General features: G+C 49.0%; 2 protein-coding genes across 4 annotated transcripts in view; one reads left to right on the plus strand and one right to left on the minus strand.

Moving 5' to 3' along the window:
- GDI2 (GDP dissociation inhibitor 2) overlaps positions 1 to 983 on the plus strand; it is a 33,943-nt gene extending 32,960 nt beyond the window's left edge. Inside the window, exon 11 of the mRNA XM_026478703.4 lies at positions 57 to 983. Coding sequence (XP_026334488.1) covers positions 57 to 203 — 147 coding nt within the window. The 3' untranslated portion in view covers positions 204 to 983. The remainder of the gene's footprint in view (positions 1 to 56) is intronic.
- Positions 978 to 19,641, minus strand: part of TASOR2 (transcription activation suppressor family member 2) — a 76,968-nt gene continuing 58,304 nt past the window's right edge. For all 3 annotated transcript variants that reach the window (XM_026478697.4, XM_044392052.3, XM_057304631.1), the window contains 6 exons: positions 13,567 to 17,421; positions 7,927 to 8,052; positions 7,125 to 7,278; positions 6,293 to 6,398; positions 3,549 to 3,730; positions 978 to 3,143 (listed from right to left, as the gene is read on the minus strand). In XM_026478697.4, coding sequence (XP_026334482.2) covers positions 3,025 to 3,143; positions 3,549 to 3,730; positions 6,293 to 6,398; positions 7,125 to 7,278; positions 7,927 to 8,052; positions 13,567 to 17,421 — 4,542 coding nt within the window. In that variant the 3' untranslated portion in view covers positions 978 to 3,024. The remainder of the gene's footprint in view (positions 3,144 to 3,548; positions 3,731 to 6,292; positions 6,399 to 7,124; positions 7,279 to 7,926; positions 8,053 to 13,566; positions 17,422 to 19,641) is intronic.

Here is a 19,641-nt window from a genome sequence, read left to right on the forward strand (position 1 = left end):
GGGCGCAGGCGTCGTCGGGAGACGCCCCGCCGCACGTCTTTGTGGTTTTGTTTCAGATCTTCATCTCCCGCACCTATGATGCTACCACTCACTTTGAGACCACCTGTGACGACATTAAAGACATCTACAAGAGGATGACTGGGTCCGAGTTTGACTTTGAGGAAATGAAGCGCAAGAAAAACGACATCTATGGGGAAGACTAAGTGCACGTGCTCGCCTCGTTAGACAGACTAACTCTGGCAAACGACGCATACTGTGTGACGTCACTATTGTAAGGCCTGCTTTTGTAATCAGAACTGAGCCTGCAGCGCACTGTACCAGTGACTACGCCTCCCTTTCTAATATCATGTATTAACCCGTTTTCGTGGAGTGGCTCCAGAATGGGCGGGTGACCACGTTCTGTTCAGTTTAACCGATACTGGCTTTTTTCCCTAGCGAAGGATCCATTTTAAGAAAATCCTGTGATCCTGACACGGAGCACCCGATACAGTATTTGTATCTTTTAATCAGTGTCGCCTCCGCGGTCGTGTGCTTCTGCTGCTCGAGCGCTGGAGCAGTACCATCCGCGTGCCGTCTGTCCCCTGGGCCCGAGGTTCCAAGTGAACATTCCATCACTTGGGACAGCATCCCTGCGTTGGCCCCACACCGTTACATCTTGTGTGTCCTGTCCCGCCCGCAAACACAGCCACAGGTTGGGGTTACGTGGGCCTAAAATTCTAACTCAGTTCCAGGCTCGAGAGTCATTTGGGAGGAAGGCTGTGTGCGATGTTTTAACCTTATAAAATTGATGAGAGCAAGGGGGGAAGAAACCTATCGTAAAGCAGGTAAACGTAGAAGCTTCTTTTGTACCCCAGGTGTGGCTTCTTCAGCGGACCAAGCTGCGACGCAGTATTGTTTGACAGAGCCTCCCCCTCAGTGATGTCTGTCTCAGACGGCTCCACATGATTTCTGTACTGCAAAATAAAGCCAAACTCTGGAAACCAGTTCCTTCTCGCTTGGTCTGTTTCTGTCCTGGTGTTACGAGCTAGTGAGTACCGTCCTGACTCTGGCACAGTGGCTCCCCCTCTCCCGTGCAGCCGACGGTCGCCGCATAGAAGGGTGCGCTCCATCCTGACCGCACGTGGAGGCCCAAATCCGGACGGATCCAAACATCCCTGTCGTCGGCTTCACTGTGAGTAGGCCCCAAATGATGTTCTCGACACACCTCCAGAGGCACAGAGTGACCCAGTTGAGAAACCACTGCTTTATTTATATGGTAAGAGGATCTGAAATCCCAGCAAGCCTTTGCTTCCCCTTAAGCTGTCGGCCAGTGACGCGGGCAGAGGTGCACGCTGGGCTAGAAATCCGCAGACTCGTCTCTACTGTCAGGAGCTTCTCATAGTCTTCGTTTCACACATGTACGGAACAGCTGTAACACTCAGGCGCAGGCCCGTGGGGAGCAGGGACGGCGAGGGCGGTCTGGGAGAGTGGACGGTGCAGAGGAGAGCGACTCCATGGCTTAGTTAAGTGTGAAAGCGGTTCCAGAAAAGGTGCTATGGACACAGCCCTGTGGGTTGTGGAGGGCTCTTCGGCGAGAGGGAGGGTAGACCACCGCCCCCCCCCGCCCTGCCCCAACCCGGGCACAATCAATCAGAAAGGTTAGCAAAAGGCAGGTGCTCAGTCACTGGTCAGTCATTTCCGGTTCGGTGCGCCCCATACACAGTCCTCTCATCAGATCAAGTGACCGGGCTTCCAAGCAAGAAACAGTGTGACATCGGCCGTGTTCGGGTAGCACGTAGAGAGCCGACGAAAGGCTTGTGAAAGCCTGTCCATCCTGGCTCGGCGCCCTGCCTCGGGAGGGGAAGCATGGGGCAAGGCGGTAGGGCCAGAGTGACAGACGTGGAAGCAAAGTCATTTCCAGTAAATGGCCTAAAAACTCCCATAACATTCCCCACAAATTCAAATTTTGCTATAAAGGAGTCCCAGAAAGTTGATTTTTTAGTTGTCTTTATTTAAAAAAATGAAACAAATTAGTTACAAAATTTGTTCCAAAAACTTGTTCCAAATAGATACTATGTATCTACAAACATTTTTTGCTTGGTTTTGAATTTAAAGATTACGGTAGAAATTATTTCTAATACCATAAATAAATGATTTTCTTCCTCAGAGGGTTGATTCTGTAGTGCAATATTTACAAAAACTGAGTGAAAACTGACAGTTTATAAATCTGTAACATAACTTACTGTAGTGTTGCTAGGACAACAGCATATAAACCACATAGGATCCTAGCTTCTACAAGGGTGGGAAAGCCTGTAAAACAGACCGTAACATGCACTACATACGCCTTTCAGACATGAACATGCAAAAACAAAGCTATTTGTTAAAATAGACGTATTTTTGCTACAACTAGGTAAACGTGTTTGTAAAATTCTTTTTAACATTGAGCTTAATTCATAGCTTTGAAGGCTCTCTGTAAAAATGAAAATAATTTAAAACAGTAATATTGAACACTGCAGCCCAAAGCTAGTGGACAGCTGACGTCCCACTGTGAATGAAGGCCAAGATTTGATAGTAAAGTGTAAAGAAACGAAGGAAAACTCTCAAGTTGTAGAACATTGATTTTTCAAATATGCGAAAACTGCTGTTTATCTAAACAGTTTCAAAGTAAACGGAAACGAGGGATCAGTTGGCGGCGGCATCGCTGTCTGAGCCAGCTGGTCACCTGGATAAACCCAGAACTGGTAATTTCATCTTTAAACAGAACCGCCAAGAAATGCCTTAGAAACAGGAGAGGCTGTTGAACAGGGACAACTTCAACACAACATCTTAGCTTCTGTCGTGGGAGCAAGATGAAGTGCAGGTGACAACGGGGTCAGTCAGATGAAATGCCAGACCAACAGCAGTTCCACCCCTAATACGCACTGAAAATTGACAGCATGATGAGGAAGGTGAAGAACAGAGTTTGCCAACAACTGGTTTCCTCACAGACCCAAATGTCAGTGTCTGTCATGTCCCGTTCACACAGGAGAGTTCTGGAAAGTGTCCTTACCAATAGCTACTCTTAAACGGAGCTGCTATTTTTGGTGTATTTTCAATGAAATTATTTACATCTGTAACAAGGATGCCACTGTTTTCAAAGACTTCTCTGGACACAGTGAGCTTTTCTGTAAAACAAAAAATACAATATTCTGGTGAAAAATTCATTGATGTCTACTTTTTAAGTGTTAGAACCCCTTTTATTAAAAAAAAAACAAACCAAACTTTTATGGAACTGCTTAATCCATGGAGGGGAGGGGGGTGGGAGGTTCCAGGGAGCAGCTGCCGGGGGTGAACACCCATGACAACTAGTCCTTCCTTACGGAGTCTAAAAAGCTGCGTTACCACTCGTTCACCTGAAACAGAAGTGCCTGTACGCGGGGATGAACAAGGGCATCGGGCCTGCTCGCCAGACCGAACCCGCGCCCGCGGCCTGCCACGCGGGTATGAGAACGCGGCAGACGGCAGGCGGACATCCGATGTCTGTACCTGGGACATTTCTAGAGTGGCCAGAACGAAGGCTGTGAGCTTACCTGTTAGGAAGACCGCAAACCTGGCGTGGACGTGCTGAATCTGCAAGTTTAGCAGACATTTTAAATGTTCGGCTTTTGTTGGTGCCCGAGTGTCACACTGGTGATAAGGAAGCAGCTCGATGAGATTTGCACTCTGACAGGATTTCAGTAGTAAGTTCTTCTTACGTGCAACTGAATCCACTCTGGAATAGAGACAAATGAGAACCGAGTTTAGACTCCGTATAAAGTTGCAGGTTTACTTTTCACTGTATCTTCATTTTTAGCTGTTTCATTCCTAGACTTCTTGCTTTCACCATCCTTAACAGTTTGACCTCTTCTGTTAAAACAGGCTCCTGAGATGCTTTTTCCCTTTTCTGTCCTTTCCCACGACACACCTGGCTTCCATCACTGTGGTCCCGTCCGGTTCCCTCAAAACATTACACGCTTGCTGATTCCCTCTGTCAATACAGGTTTTTAGAAAATACAGGCCTCGTTCCAAGCGAGAGGGACACTGACATGTTCGCGTAACAACGCTGCTTGGCCAGCCTTGGGTCATTTCTAGTGCGTCGACAGCTGCGTGCTTTATGGTACAGCAGTGCTTCCAAACCCTGTTCTACACTCACCACGCTTTTTAGTCAGATCGGCTTCATTAAGGTAATTCCCGCTGCTACATAATTGTAATTTCTCATCTCTCTTAAAATTTTTTAAGATTTCTTTTTAGAGAGAGCACATGCATGCACTGGTGGGAGGGGCGGAGGGACGAAGAAACTCTAGCAGATTCTGTGCTCAGCGTGGACCCCGATGCGGGGCTCAATCTCACAACCCTGAGATCACGACCAAGGCTGAGATGGAGTCAGATGTTTAACTGAGCCACCCACGTGCCCCATGACCTCCCTTAAAATCTTGTAACTACCTTTTTTTCTTCCTCTTTTAGTGGAAGGTGTTTAACCTGTAGACATCTCCCCATCTGCTCTCCTGTCCTCTGTCAGCCTCTCCTGTTCGCTGGAGGAAAGCAAACTCCCCCAGGTCCCTGCATCTCCAGGGGCGAGCGCTGCCCGTGTCACGGCTGCGTTTCCTTCCAGGCTGTCCCCTTCGTACACATAGACTGATGTGCTGGGCATCACACTGCATGCTTTTATACATGTATTCCTTATTTTGCATATGTTTTTATTTTATTTTATTTTATTCTATTTTTTTAAAGATTTTATTTATTTATTCGACAGAAATAGAGACAGCCAGCGAGAGAGGGAACACAGCAGGGGAGTGGGAGAGGAAGAAGCAGGCTCATAGCGGAGGAGCCTGATGTGGGGCTCGATCCCACAACGCCGGGATCACGCCCTGAGCCGAAGGCAGACGCCTAACCGCTGTGCCACCCAGGCGCCCCATGCATATGTTTTTAAAAATACATATGTATGGAACCCATATAATCTGTCATATTTGCCTAGAGATGGATCTGAGGCAGTTTGTAGTTCCTGATAACCACCCACTGCTATAAACGTCTTTGCAGAAACAGTTTTTAAAAGCTAGGGGTTTTTTTGGCTTTAGTTGTAGGTAAATATCTTCAGAGGCCACAGGATAGGTTTCCGGACGACTTCCCACTACGCCCGTTCTCGAATGTGAGACTGGACCATTGGAAGTGCCTATCACACGGCCGGCAGTGGCGCGCCTGTTTGTTCACCTAAAGTTCTCTGTGAAACTTAACGGGCCCTTGCCAGTTTCGCAGGTGTACTGTGGGACCTCGGAGCTTGCCTTAGTCCTTGAACTTGAACCTTTCCTCTAGAGTGCTGGCTAGCCCCCTCCTCAGGAACTCTAGGTGGGCCTCTGCACAACCCCTCTACACAACCCCGCCCCCAACGCGCCCCGGGGAAATCCCTCCCGGATTTGACAATACCAGCTCTAGGGTCCACTCAGACCTCTTGGCTCGCTTTTCCTCCTGCACGAGTTCTAGGTGCAGCCCCTCCTGGACCTCTGCTCTCGGCCACTTCCCTTTCAAGACCTCAGGCTCAGGCCTACGTTTGTCCTTGGGAGGGAGCAGTGTGGTGAGACAGGAGAGAGTGGTCATCTTAGAGGTGCACATTCTAGGCTTGAAGCCCAGCGTCACAACAACTTGTCTGACCTGGATCAGCTCTGTTGTCCCCGTGCTTCAACTTCCACCACCTGAAAGTAGGTTTTTATTGTTGGTCTCTGTAGGAGGCGGGGGCGGGGCCATCGCTGTAAAGGCCTGACAAAGCCTGCCAGTCACTTCCTGGGGTGGGGTGGGGGGGCTTGTCGCATCTTCTCGGGGCTCTACACCGTGCCCAGTCCCATCCCAGCCTCACCGCAGCCGGGGGCACCCGCACGCCCCGCATCTCTTCAGCCAGGAAATCGATTAAAAAAATACTTTGGAAAATCCCAGCTGTACATTGCCTATTCATAGTCCGCTGTTTAGGGGTAAAACATTCTGGTCGCAAGGTTTCCATCCCTGTAACTGTGGCCACTTGATACCCGAACATCTGAATCCGAGTGCGGCAAGCCCAAGCCCGCGCGGTTCGCGTTCTCTGTTCCCTCCGGTTCACGGTCGTAGAGCCTCAGCTTCACTAAATGGACATTTCAGGACTCCTGCAACTCACTGCTGTTGGCCTCGAGTGCTCCAACTCGGCCTGACGCTCGCGGAGGCGGCTCCAGCCCACCTGCCTTCCCTGACAGCCCCGAGACAGCAAACGCTAGGACCTGTCGTGCACCTGCGCCCCCGGGTAAAGCACGCTGGCTGCGCCCCGAGGCCTCACCTGACGTCTCCTCTCAGCTTCTTGTTCTCCCTGTAGTGAAGCAGCCACTTCCACCTTCCGTTTCCATTCAGCTGCTCCAGGGTCCTGACCACATCCTTCAGCTGAGCTACAGAGAGAAAAGGTCTAGTCAGAGGCCGGGAACTGTGACTCGCGGGGAGGCAGACTCGGGGCCAGCGCACACCGTCCCCTGCCCGTTGCACGCCCAGGCCGCGGCGGGAGTGCCGACCCCAGACATCCCCCGCGTGCACGCGGCAAGCAGGACGTCCAGCTGTCTAGCTTGCAAATACTCTCAACTCAGTCTCCACGCGGAATTCATGCTTGTGGGGGTCCACTCCCCTCTTCTGAGCCATGAGTGGCGTCTACGGTGAGCTCTAATGTGACATCAGTGGGGGCAGGTTTTGATCACCCCTAAAATTAGCACCTGCCCAGCGCTGCTCTAACTGCCCTCTCCGTCTAATCACTGCGCAGAGGGAAGGGAATTAAGAGTGTTCAGCACATAATTCAGAAGACTTTTAGGGGCTATATTTCTGATTTCTAGAACATCACCAAGACGGCAGGGCTGACAGCGAGAGACACGGAGGAGAGAGGGCTGCTGGGCAAGTGTAGGAGACAAGGAACGGAGAAGCGGGGTGGGTGCTGGAGATGAGCCGGTGACACCTGGGAGATCGCTCAGCAGAGCACGTGGCCAAAACGAAGGCCCCAAGAGGTGGTGGTGGGTAGTGCTCTGGGTCCGTTTCTTTTCGATGAAGTAGTATTCGGGCCGCTGGGTGAAGAGAAACGGCTTTGACTAGATTTCAAAGACAGAACCAAGGAAGGAAAATAGAAGACTGACCTAATGTTACGGTTTCCAGGATCTTGTCATCCGAGACCACGAAGCCTCCCGTCTGAAAGAGCTCTTGGTAGGTGTACTCGAGCACGTCCTCGGGGCCGTCCACGCCAGCGAAGAGGACGCTGGGGAAGTGCTTCAGCTTCAGCAGAAAGGGAATCTAGCGAGCACAAAAGGGTCCCCGGGGAAGAGAGGTTGGCGGGGTCGCTTTTATCCGGTTTCGAGATTCAGGGAAGCTGAAAATACGCTCAACCTGGATGACTGGGAATTCCGCGACCCCTCTCAGAAGCCCACGCGCTTCTCCCGCGGAACACGCTCGTTCCCCACGCACGCCCCTCAGACCTCGTCCGTTACAACGCGGTCTCAGACCCCACGGGCTGGAGAGCGTGAGCGAGGGAAGAGCACCGCTCAGGTGTGGGGACCCGTGATGTGGCGAAGCAGGCGACAGGCTCACTCGGCCGTTTGTGTCCGGCTCCGTTCCCGCCCTGACCACAGCCCTGCAGCCCAGCCGGTGCTGCGGGGCCGGGCAACTCCTTTTCCTCAACGTAGAAATCTTCACGAAGACTCCGGAAAACCTGCACAAGTCCTTTCAGAGCCCAACTACTCTTGGGCCTAAGAAATGCAGGTTTACTCTCGGCCGAGGCAATGTCCCCATACCCTCTCCCCCCCAGCTACGATGACGTGCCCACTCCGAGCCCCAAGTGCCCCACCCACGCCTCGCTAAGGACGCTACCCTGCGGGACACCCCCGCGGGACACCCCGGAAACGCCCGGAGCACCTTTCTTATAAGAAACAGGGGCGGACGTACTTGATGGAGGTGCGAGGCGATGTCTTCATTTCTGATGACGACCAGGAGCGTGTCATTCTCTCTGTGAAAGGCTTGACAGAAATGCTGAGGTTCGATTTCCGTATGGCCTCCTTTCCTCAGGACGCTCTGGAAGGTTTACAAACAGCCGTTACTACAGAAAGGGCGTCTGCTCACGATTACTCTCCCAGTCCAAGAAACGCATCGAAGAGCACGTCTAGTCACTGACTGTCCTAACCAGGCCCCGTCAGTGGCCGTTAGTCCTCCTCCTAAATGAGCGTCCACATCTCCACCGGAGCCCGCGGCGTGGCTCACCACTGGCCTTCGAGGTTCACGTCGAAGGCAAGCACGCTGTCATCGATCCTTTATGTCCGTTGAGCGGCCGACGGCGGACCGATGCGGAGACACAGGCTCCCACCCGATCTGAGGCAGTTACCCTGGGGAGGCAGGCAGTCCCTCCAAAAATGCCACCTCTAGTCAAAACGTTTCTAGAACTCCCGGAAATGCCCCCTCTGCACACGTGGAGCGTCATGGAGAGCCGCGGAGCGAGCCCCCGGCCGGCCCTGCGGTGCCCGCGCTCACGGGCCCGCCTGCCACAGGCCTGACGGGCAGCCTACGTGCGTGTACCGGGAAGGAACTCCACTCTGCCCCCTCCGCCATGCTGGCACCGCTGCTGTCTGAAGGATTCTGGACGTTTCCGCCGCACACCTCCACGTTCCTCCTGGCACCAGGACACTGTGGTCTGACCAGCACTTGTTATTTCCTTTGTAAAAGGACGGTGTCCACCTCCCCTGGATCTCAAAACAACTCAAATCTGGTTATTTCCATTCTTCGCTCAAAACGCATGGCAACGTATCTTCAAAGAAACTCCTCCAGGTAAGATCTCTTTTAACAAAGAGCCCACTAAAATAGTTAAATATAAATTTTTAGCTCTGACTTAATTTACTATGAACAAACTACTTCGGAGACGTTCAACACCTTCGCCACGGGCCGTGGAGCGGGCTGTTTTCTCACGCACCCTGAATCGCGGTCACGATGGACCACCCAGCGCTTCCTCCACTTACGGAGAAACGGGGCCTGACGCCCCGTCTCTCCCGCACGCCTCAGCACCCTCCAGCACAGGAGACTTATCCGGGGTAGCTTTCTGAGTTCTTAAAAACATTTTGCTCAAGATTATCTTTATTCTGAAGCTGATTTTACACTGTGTCCACCTTCTCACTTGAAGATTAGTTTTACCTTTGCACAAAACGTGTCATTTTCTGTCGTAAACAGCAGCCACGTGATAAAGAGGATCACGAAACACGTGCGCTCCTGAACGCCGTGTGGCTGCTTCGCTCTCTCCCCCGCACACAAACCAGGATCCCCTGCGCTCTGTCAGGGGTGTGAATGGCACTGTTGCTTTTGAGCAGATGGAAGCAAAATATAAAGCGGGTTTTTTGCTCACTGTGGCTGTGATACTACTGAGTTGACCCTGGATTGACTCCAGCACCGGTCAAGGTACAGTGTATGTCATCAGCCAAACAAAATGAACTTTAATTCAAGGTTAAAAAAAAAAAATTTCATTTTTAGGTTACTTTTGGAGGCCAAGCACCTAAAAAAACTGCTTCATTTTTTCAACTCCACTGCTCACCAAGGCGGCATGGAAACTAGAACAAAGATGACGGCGGAGGGGCTGGGGGGACAGACCTGGCAACAGCTTATTTGAAAACCTTGGAAACCAAAGGATCCTTGATGGGGAATAAAAATCCATTACTTTAAATAATCTCAAATCATATTTAAAGGGTACAAAATAGGAGCCATTAGGCATCTTAGAGAGAACATGTGTTTGACTCTAGCCTCACACGCCGGCCTGCTACCCATCACGTTTCCAGTCCATTCCCCACACTGTAGCCAAAGAGCTCCTCTCAACACAAACATGACGTTATTTATCTTTTACAAGCATTGTTCAGGGCCCCCCACTGACCTCAGGCTGGGCGAACGGCCTCTCGCTCCGGACAGCGGTGTGACAGCACGGCCCTCCGCACTGCCGGCCGCGTGCCACCAGCTGCCCGCCCACCCCGAGGCCGGCAGGGCGACCAGGGAGCCGCCACCAGCTCGGCTTCCGCAGAGCCCCGCACTCGCAGAACTGGCCTCCCCTACCACGCTGTGCCGCGGTGACGGTCACAAACTTCTTCTGATGTTTAATGTTAGTAATTCAACATTCGTGGGCTTGCCAAGTGACACTTACATGACAGATACTCTGGACTTCTTGGACGTGTTGACATAAACCACCTCTGAAACAAATCTAGGCGAACGTTCAGAAGCAACACACTTACTAGTCTAGCTGTCCACACTTCATACAAGAGGCCAGCATCGCTTCCTTACGAAATAGGCCCTGACCCTTCGACGAGGCCCGCTGCCCTCACAACATCCAAGCACCCGCGCCATTACAAGGCCTGTGGATTTTACATTGAGGGTGTTTTGCTTGTCCCATTAGCTGTGAAGGTTATAACAGAATGGCAGGAATCCCCCGCCCCTTACACGCTGGGACTCCAGAATGGGTATCAAGGACTGCCGTCCTTCGAACCAGCTCCTGCTGCGAGTGTAGAGGGTTGAGGGAGGCGGTGTGTTTGGGCACCAGCTTTGGGTGGGCGCCCCAAGCCATGAAGAGGGGCTGGATGTCCAGGGGTGAGCTGCAGGCCAGGGGTGGGACTATCCGCGGTTTGGCGGCTTTTGACACCGGGGGGAGAGAACTGCTCTTCTGGCAAAGGTGGCCAGGACAAGCCTCCTGGTGCTGGACTGGCCCTGGGATGCGTGTGCAGCCGTTTCAGTTTTGTAAACACATCCATAGATTTCCTGGCTCTGCTGGGACAGCCGAAAGGCAGTGACACCCAGTGGCATGGAGTTAACCCAGTGCCCAGACACCAACTCCAAATGCCCTTCCTCCCTTAAAAGAATCAGCACTCCTTAGAGAAATGGCAGACTTCAAGGCTGGAGCAAGGAATACAGGAGATAAATCTGGAACATGGAGTTATACCACAAAGGAAGAAAGGATAGGGATCCAAACAATCATGGGGACTTGTCAGAAGGACATGGAAGCCCCTATGAAAGACTCCTGGGTCTGGGACAATCTAAGCATTACCATAAATAATGAAGGACCAAAACAAATATTGTTAAAATGTCCATACGACCCAAAGCAATCTACTTATTTCATTCAATCCCTATCAAAATACCACAGCGTTTTTCACAGACCTAGAACAAAGAATCTATGGAACCACAAAAGACCCTGAACAGCCAAAGCAATCTTGGAAAAGAAAAACAAAACTGGAGGCATCACAATTACAGACTTCAAGTCAATTACAAAACAGCAGCGATTCGAACAAGGGAGTACAGACACATAGATCAGTGGACGAGAACGGAAAACCCAGAAGTAAACCCACAACTATATAATCAATTCATCTTCCACAAAGCAGGAAAGAGTATCTAATGGGAAAACGACTCTTCAACAAATGGTGTTGGGGAAACTGGACAGCCACATGCAGAAGAATGACACTGGACCACCTTCTCACATACGCAAAACCAAATTCAAAATGGATTAAAGACCTAAATGTAAACATGAAACCATAAAAATCCTAGAAGAGAGCACAGGCAGTAACCTCTTTCACATCGGCCACAACTTCTTACTAGACACATCCTGAGGCAAGGAGAACAAAAGCAAAAATAAACTATTGTGACTACAGCAAAATAAAAAGCTTCTGCACAATGAAGGAAACAATCAACAAAACTAAAAGGTAACCTACAGAATGGGAGAAGATATTTGCAGATGGCATCTCTGATAAAGGGTTAGTATTCAAAATATATAAAGAACTTATCAAACTCAACACCCCAAAAACCAAATAATCCAATTACAGAATGGGCAGAAGGTATGAACAGCCATTTCTCCAAAGACATCCAGGTGGCCAAGAGACACATGAAAAGACGCTCCACATCACTCATCATCAGGAAAATGCAAGTCAAAACCACGAGACACCACCTCACACCTGTCAGAAAAGCTAAACTCAACATAAGAGGGGCGCCTGGCTGGCTCAGCTGGAGGATTGTGCAACTCTTGATCATGGGGTCGTGACAGCACCAGGAGGCTTGTCCGGGCCACCTTTGCCAGAAGAGCAGTTCTCTACCCTGGTGTCATGCACCCACACTGGGTGCTGAGATTATTCAAATAAATAATAATAATAATAATAATAAAACTTTAAAAATCCCCCATAAGAAACAAGTGCTGGCGAGGATGTGGAGAAAAAGGGACCCTATGCACTGGTGGGGGGAATGCAAACGGGTGCAGCCACATTGCAAAACAGTACGGAGGTTCCTTAGAAAGTTAAAAATAGAACTACCCTACGATCCAGCAATCTCACCAGTGGGTATTTACCCAAAGAATATGAAAACACTAATTCAGAGGGGTACATGCACCCGTGTTTACTGCAGCATTACCTACAATAACCAAATCATGGAAGCAGCCCAAGCGTCCACTGACTGATGAATGGATAAAGATGATGTATGTGTGTGTGTGTGTGTACACACACACACACACGGGAATATTACTCAGCCATAAAAAAGAATGAAATCTTGCCATTTTCAAAGATGTGGATGGAGCCAAGAGGGTATAATGCTGAGTGAAATAAGTCAGAGAAGGACAAATACCCCAGAATCTCACTCCTATGTGGAGTTTAAGAAACAAAACAAACAAGGAAAAAAAAAAAGAGAGAAACAAACCAAGAAAGAGACTCTGACCTACAGAGAACTGTTGCTGCTCCCTGGGGGGCGGGGCAGGAGGTGGGGGTTAAGGAGCACACGTAGGATGAACAAAAAGTGACGAGGGCCTGGATGGTAACCGAATAAAATACAATGGAATGCAGGTCCACGGGACAGAAATAAGCAAATGGGGGAGAAGGGAAAGCTCGACCCTGCAGCAGAACGCCCACTGATACACGCACAAGGAAGGATGGACTTTGAAACCCCCCCATTATATTAGTAGCTGCTTCAGGCCAGAATAGTCAATGGATATTAAGTCACGGGGGTGCAAGTCTGATGAGGAACAGGATACTGATATATATCCTATCCTACCTCCCCATTCATTCATAATTACAGCACATTCATTAGCTTTACACTGGAGGTGGAGGAACCCGGCAGAAACCATCTCACGTGAAAAGAACTAATACACGGGAATGGGACAAATCGGCGCGGTGTGCCGTCTCCTACGAGGCACTAAGAGGACAACGTCGTATGGGCATTTTCACTCAAAACGCATAAATCATGAGGAAACAGGAGATGAACACACATGGAAGGAAACTATCACTTAACTGGCCTACACTCTTCACTACTGTCGAGGTCACAAAAGGTAACAAATGACAGAGGGCCTACTCCAGACTGACGGAAATGGACAGACAGGACAAGTAGAGGTGACTCGTGACGCGGGACCCATAGCAGGATCTGTGATCTCGGCAGAGGAACACTTAGCATGCACATAAAGACACAGCTGTCAGACTCGAAGGCCACTTCCTGTCCTGATTTCTCTCTGAAGCCGAGAACGCTAACTGTACGACCTCTAAATTAGACTTAGATGGCAGCCAGACTCATGCGCACTCCGAGATGAAGCCGGCACCGTACCTTTGTTCTCACAAAGAAGGACTGGTCTTCGGTCTCCAGGAGGTAGAACAGGAAGGGGCTCTTGCAGGCCTCCTTGACCACGCTCTTCAGTTTGACGTGCAAACTGGCGCACAGGTCTGTGATCATGTCTTCATAGGAGGCTGCCCGCGGGAAAGAGGAAAGCAGCTCTCGAGAGGCGGCTTCTCCAGAAGCCACGTTTGACCCTTTCTCTGGGAAACCGACTGGGCAGCTATTCATCATCACCTTGTTGAATTCAGCATATTCGTTGAGAATGAGTGAAATATCGTTCCGGGGTTCTTTTAAAGTAGTGTTATATTTCAGTTTGTTGAGGTGGAATGAAACAGTCTGATTTCTTTCAGAATTTGCAAGACGATTTCTACTGGGACCACTCTCCTTCCAAAAGGAAGAACCGTCCACACTGGCGAGCGTGCGGCCTGTCTCGCGCGGACTCTGCTGCCTGGTGCCGGAGTGCACCACTGTTACCACAAGGGGACTTCTGCTCCGGGAGGCAAGGGGCAGGGCCGGCGGCTCAGGTACTTTCGTCAGGGGGAAAGCTCCAGCACCACTTTGGAGAGGGGGCTCCTTCGCAAAGACACTGGTGGAGGAGGCAGAATGGCGAGAATCTCCCTTCTTTACAATTTGTTTTAGCTTATGTGCAAACCGCAGATACTCCAGGTCTAAAGTGTTCCGGGTGAGGTCATCTGCCACCTGCCAGGTACTCGTCCAGGAGCTGAGCAAGCCACACTGTGCGGTGAAACTGGGGTGTCTCTTCAGGCTGTGCAGAGCTCTCGTGGTGTCTGTGAGCTCTTTGGTGACGGTGAAATTAGCATAAGTCCTGGGGATGCCACGGAGGTCTCGGATCTGGATATAAGATGGCACACACCTGTCTTCTTTCTTGAATCCAACGAGCCAGTGTCTGGGAGCAGTGCCCATCTCCAGCCCTGGGGTGTGGGTAGAGTAGCCCCACTCTTCATGATCACTGTTATTTAGGCTCAGGAAAGAGTCATAATCATCTTTTGAAGCATCTTCTTCTTTCTTGGTTTGACTACACCTCAAAGTGCAGGAACCCTCTACCTCTGACTTGTTATCTCTACAGTCCCCACAAGAGTCTTGATCAGACTCTCCAGAAAGCGGCTCATAATGGATGTCAGAATTCCCACTGACATCCACGTCTCCACCCACGGTCCCTGAGTTCTCCTCAGCTCTGAGCCCCTCACCAGAGCCCTTATCTGCCATCTGCTCTTCAGAGACTCCACAAACAAGAGGGGCACAAGACTGGGGAACAATGGCAGCACAAGGCTCTCTACTGGTATTTCCACCGGTGACGGCTGTTTGATGGTATGAATCTGCAGGTACACACGTGGGGAAAAGCCCAGCATTCAGATCTTTTGTTTCCCACACCGCCCTATCTTGCAGCACATGAACTGTTTCTTGTTTGCCTTTTGGAGATGTGGTGTTTGACTGGGAGTCAACATCTCCTGGATCTGTGGCTTCTTCACGGAACTTGGCCTCAGCGTCACTATTCGTAAGCAAACTGGCCATTCTCACTACTGGGGTTTCCTGTGTCTGGAACCCAGTCTCTGGGTCCGTGGGTCTGGGACAGTGGGGTAAGGCAGCACCATCTGAGGGAAAAGCAAGTTTGGGGACATCTGAGTGCCCGTGTGTCTGTGTATCAGCTCCGCCAACGGAGCCAGAACTCAAGGACTGAGCTTGCACGTAAACGCCCCCATCTGTCTCCACATCGCTGCTAAAGAGATTTTTCTTAATACTTTTAGGGCTGGCCTGTTTTAGTGACACGTTCACCATACCACTTGGAGCAGCTGTAGAAACAAATGGGTCCGCCAAAGACTTATTTTCAATCATCTTTCTAGGACTAGATGGAGGCTCACCAGTCTCCAAGCCAAGAGGACTTAAATTCCTGTTCTGTACGCTAACTGGCTGCAGTGGATTTCCTGATGTCACTAATTTTTCTAGAGCAAGCGTGACATCCTCTCCATATTTGGCAGCCGAGGCAGGCTGGCTCAGCTCCGCTGTATCACAGCATGGCATCTTTTCTGAGAAAGAGAAACCCTCACCATGCTCCCCTGGGACAATTTCCTCAGTTACTTTCCCAGAAAGGGTCAAACGGCTATCTTCCCTTCCTGGATGCTTACTTCCTCCTAGAGGCATTTCAGCAGAACGCGGCATCTGTTGTACTCCAGTTAAGTGATCTTGTCCCACTGGATGGGCAGGACCAACAAAAGAACCGTCTTTCTCCGTTAAGGCCAAATCCACCGACTCGACCCGGGAGAATGTGTCATTGCTCTCACCCCGCGTATCAGCCAGTTGTAAACTACACAGAGACATAGCCTGAGATGGCTGTGCTGCTTCGGCTGGGTCTTGGGGGTCAGGACTGGAAGCTGGTGACACTTCTTCAATGAAAGAAGCAAAGGGAAAGTCCGAGGTCACATTCACTTCCTCTGCGATCTCAAGGGCGCAAGTTTCTTTAGAAAGTATTAAGGTAACTGTTTGTAAATTATCCCCTCTTCTCTCCTTACTTTCTAGCGCTTTCTCAGGCACTGCAGGGAACACACATGTATAACCAGCAGAATCCGCTTCTGGGTTTTCTAGGAGAGTCACCTCTTCTGGCCCGATGAGCTCTTCAGTCGTGTCCTGAAGTTCCAAATTTGACACTGGGGCCTCCTGCCGCGGCTCTAGTCCCCCTGCCAGCATCTCTTCTCTGGGGCTGGTGGGTGGCGATATCGTGAGAGTGAGGTCAATGTCAGAATCTTCCTCTGAGAACTCCAAGCTGGCCTCCTCTCTACTCACAGAGAGGCTGGTTTGTTTGGTAAAAGCTGAATTAAAGGATTCAAAATTCCTGTTTTCGCTCTTTAGACCACTCGTGTCATTCCCCGGTTCTGAGGAGCTATCTGCCGTATCACCCACCGACGGAATGCAGTTACGTGAGGAACTTTTCCCCAAAGTGGCAGAGGCAGATGCCGAGACCACTTCTTCAACCTGGGACGGTTCTATGATCTCTTCCGAAGATACGCCAAAGAGACTCTGAGTCTGCAGGACAAATTCTTGAGAGCGTTTCATTTCTTCTCTGGGTAATGAATAATTAGAACTTCTAACTCGTGACAACGCCTCTGCCACCACTGAGTTATCAGATGGCGATGATGAGCCTGGAGCAGGGATCTCTTTCTGTAGCGAACACATTTCTTTTCCAAGTGTCTCTCTACTTACTGAGGAGGCACAAAGGTACTTGGTGCCTTTTTGTTTGGACGTTGCTGGAGAGGGAACGTCCCTAAGGCCTTGTGTCTGTGCCTTTTCAAACGCAGACACAGGATGTCTAAGACTCGTAGCAGGTGACTCTTGTTTCATCAACTCCGTATTAAAGGTTGTAGGCTCGTCGCTTCTATTTACGACTTCTGTCTGTATCGGTACGTAGGTATTTTTTTCGAGAGTGAATGTAACTGGTTCCAGATTAATCATCACGTACTCTGTATCATCCTTCCTCTGCAAGGCAGGCTGACACTCGTCGCTCACGGGGCTGTTCTGCTGGCTGAGGCCCTGTAATGCACTGGTTTTTGTTTGCACTGCTGCATGAAAAATATCAACTTTGCTTTCAAGGGTGCTGTACGCCGGCTTCTGACAGATCACCGACTGATTGCTGAGCCCATCATAAGTCTTGCTGAACGGGGTCTGTGTGACGGTATCACTGTACGACGCTCTTGTGCTATCAAGTGGCTCAAAGGTTTTATCTTCCTCAGGAATAGAAGGTCCATTAGTTTGGGTACTTCCAATACTAGAGAGCATAAGATTAGAAGTCTCTAGTTTATCTGATGGGTCTTGTTTGGCTTTTTCCCCAATTATCTGAAATGACAAAAGGAAAAAATCAAGAGTCAAATAGACTCTTTTTTCACATTTACATATGGTGAAAAACAGAGTGGACGAGAATCGATTTGTTTTTCATTTTGAATCTTTTAACTTTCAAAAATATCACAGGGTAGATATCAAGCAAATCCCTCTCTTTTTAGACAGACTTACAACAGCCCAAAACAGGAATTTTTCTTTAAATATACACAAAGGAGAGCTTCAAAACTTTAACTGCACAGACTTTTTTTTTTAAATTGACTTCTGGGAAGAAAAGTGGCTGGACCCATGACAATGCAGAGACCTGAAAAACGCAGCCTGTTTGCTACCTAGCATCACCTAATGCAGAAACGCAGTACTCGAGAAAAAAGGACTCAGTTTTAAGTATTTTTTAGTAAGATTAAAAGACAGTTTTTAAAGCAAAGAATAACTTATTTTAAACACAGCTTTCAACGAGACTGCAGATACACTGTTGTCTAGAACTTTCCCATGAGGAAAGAGTAAATTATGATCTCTTGTAGTGGTTTTTCCAAGGTGTCAATCTCCATGCTGGAAATAAAGATCCCTTACCCCCTAGCTACCTTCTTTGCTTGTAACTGGAGGCCATCTCTCATTACAGAACAACAGAAAACACATGTGGTTTGCATTAACAAACCGAACCAGAAGGACTGCTTTGAAGCAGGAAGGACTTAGGCTGAACACTAGCAGAACACCTCTGGACATTCTGATGACCTCACAAACGGGCTGTCTTAAGGCTAAAGCATGGTCTTGTCCAGAACACAGTACAACAGACCGGTCATCATGGACTGTACACCTGTAATATTTGGAACATTACGGTCACAGATTTCCTGACACGCCTTGAGGCGATCATGCTGAAAGTCAGGACCTGGGTCTCAAATCTGTTAAAAAGACTAATGTCTTAAACAAAGAAAGACACTGACCCACGTAAATGGCAGGGTAGAGCCGAGACTCAGAGTTTTAAGAGGACATGACTGGCCAGACACAAAGCATAGAAAAGTCTTGATGGTAAGAGTCATTCTGAAAACTTTCCTGTGACCCTTCAATCATGCTGTGGCTGCTAATCTCACCAGGCCTGTGGACTTAGTGAAATGCAAATTGTCATCAACTTCCTATGTTTATATTGACAGATATTTTTTTACTATTGCTGAAATGTAATGTGTTTAATATAAAGCCTGATACTTAAAAAGAACTATTTATTTATTTCTTACTTAGTTCTTTTCATTCACACACAAAATTAAACACACGACTAAGAGCAACATGCCAATGGTTTCTAATGCCTATGGTGCTGGAGTTCTCGTCCCATCTAGTGTGCCCACGTGGGGAAGGAGGAAGGAGGACAGTGCACGTGCACACACTTTTAAAGTTCGGGCACAGTAGCCAAGGAGATGACGGAAAAAAACCTTAAGTATATGCTATAGAAATTAGTTTTAATACTCTTTCTACTTAATACTCTTTCACATTTGCAAAAACACCATTCCTAGAATTAGTAATGATGATAGCTGATTACAGATTAAAACAACAAAAAATACTTGATCAGGTAGTAAGAAAGTCTTCTAAACTACATTTTCTTGTTCTAAGGTAGAGATTCTTTTTTTTTTAAATTAAGGTAGATTTATTAATTTATTTATTTACTTATTTCAGAGAGAGAGAGAGAGAGCACGAGCAGGGGAAGGGGCAGAGGGAGAGAGAGAAGCAGACTTAGTTTCCTCATCTGTAAGATGGGGGCAGTGGTCCTTATTCACCGGGTGGTGTGAGACTGAGCAACTGTGAATAAAGAGCGCGGACCACTGTCTGGCCCACAGCACACCAACAGTTTCATTTCGATAAAGATGAGCATCTGGAGACATCAGCTCTCTGAGGCTCGCCCCTGGACCCGCAAATCCCCAAGTAACCCCAGGTATAGAAACACTGTCTACTCAATGTTAAGACAGGCACTGCAGGTGCCCAAACCCATGCAAAAGTATTCTGGAAGAGATCAAGGCTGAAACCTTAAAGAGGCATATATTTTGTCAATCCATTTACTTATAGACTTTTGATTCAACTTTTTTATCTGCTCCAGTTAAAATGTGATTATCTGGTCTTGCTGAACATTAGTTGAGAAAATGGAAAGAAACAAAGTGTATTTTCCATATTTACAAATAGTTACCGACAGACCTAGGGAGTCCAGCATTGTACTTACTATTCCAGCATTTGTTTTCA

Source organism: Ursus arctos, unplaced genomic scaffold (genome assembly GCF_023065955.2).
Source record: "Ursus arctos isolate Adak ecotype North America unplaced genomic scaffold, UrsArc2.0 scaffold_30, whole genome shotgun sequence".
In the NCBI taxonomy this organism is placed as follows: Eukaryota; Metazoa; Chordata; class Mammalia; order Carnivora; family Ursidae; genus Ursus; species Ursus arctos.